Source organism: Myzus persicae, unplaced genomic scaffold (genome assembly GCF_001856785.1).
Source record: "Myzus persicae strain clone G006 unplaced genomic scaffold, MPER_G0061.0, whole genome shotgun sequence".
NCBI classification, from domain to species: Eukaryota; Metazoa; Arthropoda; class Insecta; order Hemiptera; family Aphididae; genus Myzus; species Myzus persicae.
The window spans coordinates 223530-229784 of NW_019104333.1; the positions used below are offsets into that span (position 1 = coordinate 223530).

At 31.1% G+C, this 6255-nt stretch overlaps 1 protein-coding gene and 1 long non-coding RNA gene across 2 annotated transcripts; one reads left to right on the forward strand and one right to left on the reverse strand.

Annotated features, from left to right (window-relative positions):
• The first annotated feature begins 402 nt into the window (after positions 1 to 402).
• Positions 403 to 2790, forward strand: LOC111041241 (piggyBac transposable element-derived protein 3-like). The gene is made up of 2 exons (XM_022325463.1): positions 403 to 952; positions 1021 to 2790. Exon 2 carries the CDS (start codon positions 1199 to 1201, stop codon positions 2723 to 2725), a length of 1527 nt encoding a protein of 508 aa, XP_022181155.1. The 5' UTR covers positions 403 to 952; positions 1021 to 1198; the 3' UTR covers positions 2726 to 2790.
• Positions 2791 to 3568: 778 nt separating this feature from the next.
• Positions 3569 to 5984, reverse strand: LOC111041270. Its single transcript, XR_002605298.1, has 4 exons — positions 5896 to 5984; positions 5698 to 5781; positions 5387 to 5622; positions 3569 to 4092 (listed from the first exon to the last, which is right to left on the reverse strand). It is a non-coding gene; the product is annotated as an uncharacterized LOC111041270 (long non-coding RNA).
• Between the last annotated feature and the right edge of the window lie 271 nt (positions 5985 to 6255).

A 6255-nucleotide genomic window follows, 5' to 3' on the forward strand; every position in this document is an offset into this window, starting at 1 on the left:
ATAGAAATTAATTAAAGTAAACAACACTAACAATAACCAATCAATTAAAATCCCTACCTATATATATGTACTGTTTTTAGACTCTTATTACAACTTTTTAAAACCAAAAATAAAAAAATGTTTGTTTAGATTAAGCAAAGATTTGTTAAGACTTAAAATATCCGCATATCGTTGGAATCCAAAAAATACGAATTCATGTTTCAGACATTTTAAATTTAAAATAAAAATACCAGCACGCATCGAATATAATATAATATTATGTCCGCTCCAAAAAATAGAAGAAAATACTTGAAAATTTAATGTTCTTATTAAACTATTTGATAATAAAATAGATTATCCATCTAAACTTGAAAAACTCAATTTAAAAATAATAATATTAACCCATTAACGCCGTGCGTTGCCATATGGCATCATAGGTAGACCTATTTTTAGAAGTTTATTTCTCATTGGGAATTGTACCTACTGCTGCGGCAATAACATTATGTAATAGTATATTATTTCAAGATAAGATACGGGTAAAATCGATTCCGTTTATTATTATCATTTTGGTTATATCGTTGTTTGACTTTGTGCATTGCCGTCGTTCTACGAAAAATGGATCTTTCTTTCGAGTAAGTAAATTTTGGAATACTTTTATTGTATATAATTTTTTTTTTCTATGTAAAACGCATTTAGTACAATATTATCTATATAGTTACGTACAAAAAAATAAATAAATACTAACATTCACGTATTTATATAAGGTTGAAGTTCAATGTTGCCATTTGGCAACACTAGGCGTTTATAGGACTGTTTTTAATAGAATTTTCATTTTTTCGATTAGAAATGGGTTTTCACTCTCCGAGGCGTTAGATATTCTTTTAAATGAAGATATAGAGGGAGATATTTTTATTGAACCTCCTTATCCTCATGTTGAGTCAGATGGAGATTCCGCAGATGAGGATGGGAGTGGGTAAGTCCCTTATTTATTTTCATTTTATTCATAACCAAATTTATAAAAATACCATTTTTCCCAACTAGTTTCGTTGACAATCTCAGTTCTCGGCAATTGTTAGCAAATGCTGAAATTCGGTTTCAAAACAATGAACGTTTAGGCGTTAATTATGAAGTCAGTCAAAATAATATTTCTCAAGTTCATACTACACGTGAAACTTCAATCGTAGGACCTAATCAGTTATCGGATAAATATAAAAAGTGGATGAGCACTCGTATAAAATCGAAACGTAAACCGTGTTGGATAAAGGAGGCCGACTTTGATATTGAAACGACAACTGTATTTCCTAAACCCGACTACTCAAAATATCAAAATATGTCCATAACCGAAATTTTCGAAAAGTTTATTGACGATGAAATAATACAACATTTTGTAGTAGAAACCAAGAATTACGCATTATTTTTAAATTGTCCCGATCCCAATATTACTGTCAACGAAATTCGATGTTTTTTGGCAATTTTGTACGTAAGTGGCTATAATGATTTACCATCAAAACGTCATTATTGGGATAATGGTGATGACATGAAAAATATTGCTGTATCCCAATCAATGCGCAGAGACAGGTTTTTGCAAATTTGTCGTTTTTTTCACTGTTCTAATAATACAGAAATTAACCAGAATGACAAGGGTTGGAAAATTCGCCCTTTTATGGAAATGTTGAAAAAACGATGTGTTGATAATTTCGTACCAGAAGAGCATTTGGCATACGACGAAAGTATGGTGAAATACTTTGGACGGCATAGCTGTAAGCAATTCATCAGGGGAAAACCAATACGATTTGGGTATAAAATATGGTGTCTGAACACAAAGGATGGTTATCTAGTGAATTTTGATCTTTATCAGGGCAAAAACCTCAAATCGAATTCTGATTATGAAAAATTATTTGGTAAGGCTGCTAGCCCACTTTTGGTATTGTTAGATGAAATTCCGGATAATAAAAGAAAATTAAAATATAATATTTATATGGACAATTTATTTTCAAGTCCCGCTTTATTTTCATTCTTGAGATTTCGTGGATATAGTGCCATTGGTACAATTCGTGATAATAGGATTCCAAAAAATTGCCCATTGACAAACAAAACAGAATTTAAAAAAAAAAATCGTGGATATTTTGAGACTGCTATGGAGAGGAATGATGGACTATTGTATCTACGTTGGATGGACAATGCCGTCGTTACAATGATTTCATCGTCGTGTGGTTCTCAACATGTCGGACAAGTAAAACGATTTTCGCAAAAAGAAAAACGAAATGTATTAGTCCCAAGACCAAGACTTATTGCAAAATACAATACGTATATGGGCGGTACGGATCAAATGGACCAGAATATCGCATGCTACCGTATTGGTATTAGAGGGAAAAAATGGTACTGGCCTTTGATAACATGGATGTTCGATGTAGCTCTCCAAAATAGTTGGATTTTATACAACAAAGCAGGGGGAACAAAAATTAATCAACTTGATTTCAAAAGAGAAATCGTAAATGTTTATTTACGAAGTTATCAAACTAAGCCAAAAGCAATCGGAAGACCATCAAAATCAACATTTTCGACTGATTGTCGGGTTTCAGACTCAATCAGATTTGACAAAATAGATCATATGGTAAAACAAACTGAAGATAAAAAAAAGAAAAGGTGTGCTGGAAAGAATTGTAAGTCAATTATGAGAACAATGTGCTCAAAATGCAATGTAGGATTATGTATCGATTGTTTTATACCATTCCATACAAGCTAAATAAAAAAAGTGTATTGTGCAAGCTATAATAAAAATTTTTTTTTTACTTATATTCAATATTATATTTAAACTTATAAAGTATTTTCAAACATAGTTTAGTATATTATATGTATATATTTATGTTATAAATTGGAAACAAATATAAAAAAATATTACAAGATGAATTAATTGTATTTTCGTGATAAAAGTTATTATAAGCTCCTAGCGTTGCCATATGGCAACGTGTTTTATCTCAAAAACAAATGAAAATATTTCATTTTTTTTTTTTTTACAATTATTTTTAAGGTCAAATATATACGTTTTCAACAAAATTTTGGTTAAAATTATAAATAAAAAAACTCCGGCGCTAATGGGTTAATAACACAGTAATACGATTTTTCATCTGTTTATATCAGTTGATTTAAAATTAAACATCATATTGTGCTTTCGAGAAATTGTTATAAAAATCTTTTACTCTGTCTATTATATATGTAGGCGTTTGAATTGTGTTTTTAAGTTGAGCCTAACCAACACTTAACACAATAATGAAAATGAAATTTATTATGAAAGCATGTTTTTGAATACATATTTTGGGATTGCGCAATAATTAAATCGCACTGGCACGGGGTCACCTGTCAAAGTGTTGGACCGAGCATGACGATGAATTAATGTTCATTTAAAGTGGGGAAGACCATGTACAATATTAAAATACTATTATTTTAATATACCTTAAATATTTAATTAAAATATAATATGTTGTTAGAAAAATTTCATACCGGCTGTATTATTTCGAGAAAGTTTAATTTATGTAGATTATTATGTAAGTAATATGTATACTACTATATATTAATAATAATGGCCGCTTTAATATATAAATTATAATAATCGAAGTAGTTCAACATTCAGCTGCATTGAGCAGTGATTTCAACGAAAAGTTCGTCGACCGCAAACAATTATTACCAATCGCAACCACCTCTAACGGCTCTAACTGTAAGAGGAGCATTTTACGTAGTGCAAAAAGTTGTTTAAAACACTGAATAATCAAAGTGGGAACTATTAAGAACAAGCCCCTCCACTTTTTTCCATTCGCATAATATTTACTCCTACTTATAATTTTGTGAGAATTCTCTGTTTTAATCACAAATCAATAATATTATATTATTATGTATTCTAATCATATGCTCAGATTCACAAATACCATGTGTATAATAGTATTATTTTTAAATTTAAATTCATCACCTGAATAAAATCGTTGACGTAATACAATGGCGAATTGCATAATTGAGGAGCAGAGGCAAGAGGGCACTTGTACCCTGAAATTTCTGAGGGGGTAAAGTTATCATTTCCTCCTCCCACTGATATGCCAAGCGTATAAATCTTTAAATCTTCTAAAAAAAAAGAATGAATGCAATGTATAATAAACATATTTTATAAGTTTAAAATAATTTTTGCCCTCAAATTATTTCGTGTAAGTATAATGTACATTTATTTTATGTTTATCTTGTTGTATAATTTGCTGACGTATTATTGCAGTTATCGCAGTTACAAAAGTAACCCAATAATATTATTTCATGAATTATACGATCACAGGAACAGGATTATCAATACATTATTTTTTTCAAATAAGGTTATAGCATACCTACCTGTTTTTTAATAAACTTTTATGTACTTAATATCATTTAACGATATGGGTAACTACCTACGGGTTATTTCAAAGCCATAAAATGAGTTTTAAGGCTTGTGTAAAAATAAACAATTAATTTATGGTTTCGATTTTGGTGAATAAATTATTTTGTCCCCCATGGTTTTTTACCCAGTTACGCCACCTAGTCGTCCTATACAAAATGTTCCCATCACAATACTACGCTTCAGTTTTCAACACCAATTATTTAGCCACTTCGAACACTGAGACCCAATAGGTACCTACTTTGGAGTATCAACCGGACAAAACGGCTAGATTATCGACAAAAAGAAAATCCCTGTAGCCGCATAAAAATACGAGTCGATGAGTAACATTGTTATTATGGGGTTATTTACTCGTATTTTATATAGAAAAAAATATATAACAACTACGGCTAACGGCTGATGAGTTTAATCCATTTGGTAAGACGTCATAATATATTGAGAGTGAAATTACACCTTGGGCTGATATTAGAGGATAAAGTCGAATCGTCGCGATTGATCGGAGAAGTGCGTACGTTATGTAGAATGAAGAAACACACTCACACACACACACACACACTAGTCGTAACGCTTACCTATAGTTTTGACGTCGGTGGGCAGGAAACGTTTTCGTCATCACCGTGTACCTATATATTATACATGTACGCGTTTTCACATATAATAATAATAATAATAATATACTCGCAGACAGCCGGAAATATACTGAATTGATGGGCGAACGACGTCGAGACTAATTTTTAGCGACAAACGAAAAAATAATAAATTATTGTGTCGTTGCGACTTGACACACTATCGGCTTTTTACTATTCTTCAGCCTCGTCCTATCTCCGTATTTCAGTCTTTGCAATTCCTATAATACCCGTCTATATACTGTACGTAGGTACCTACCTATTATGTAACGACACTGGCCACTGCATATAGCAAAGCGTATTATCTATCTAGCAACTATTGTACGAAAAAAATAAAAATATGTCTTATTAGCTACAACAATATACGTACGGTGTCCGTTTTCGTTTTTTTCTGTTTGTGAAATCGCCGACTGCGATAATTAAAATATACATCTTGTTTTGTGCCTTCAATCGTCTCTCCGACTCCGAGTATAGGTAATAATGTATTACAAACAATATAAGTTACTATATATTAGTAAGTACACGATAGGTTTAAAAATGTGTTTAAACATAATATCTTTTACACGACGTTGCAGTTTTATGATGCAAGTCTTAACTGCATTCCTCCTATAAATTGCATGTTCAATGAGGGTATGATATTGTAATAATATAAATAATGTAATGTTTATTATATTCACTGACAACAATTTATGCGTTTTTCTTTTTCCTGTCCGCGAGCTGGCGATTCCACATTTGACCTTACGAACCCGATCCAAACCGTGTAAACTATACGGTTTTAAAAGAGTAAACAAAAATCTAATAAGTTTCAAATACTTTTATAAAGTGATTGCATAAGATATTAAAGGTGAACACATCCGCGCGCAATACGCAGGTACTTACTTAATAACACTCTAAACTGTTCAAAAAAAATAATTTTTCTAACTGATCGTCGACACTCGAGAGTCACCGGCGCGGCAGTGCGTTATGTATTTCTGTACCTGTATAAAAACAAATTATAAACAAATATTCCGCCATATATTATGTTAAATGCAACTACGTACATAATACTATGCACTGTAGGTACTTATATTATATTATCGTATATATTGATGCAGATTTCGTGATGCTATTCATGATAAATTATAATAAATGGAAAGATTTGCCAAAATTATTATTCGCGTTGATTACGAAGTATATATATAACCGTTTGCACATAAACTTTCTTCGAGTACACGCATATTTGTTTGTATACTATAACAA

Excerpts from the sequence above, each read along its gene's own strand:
- LOC111041241 (XM_022325463.1), top strand. The coding sequence starts at position 1,199 with ATGAGCACTCGTATAAAATCGAAACGTAAACCGTGTTGGATAAAGGAG.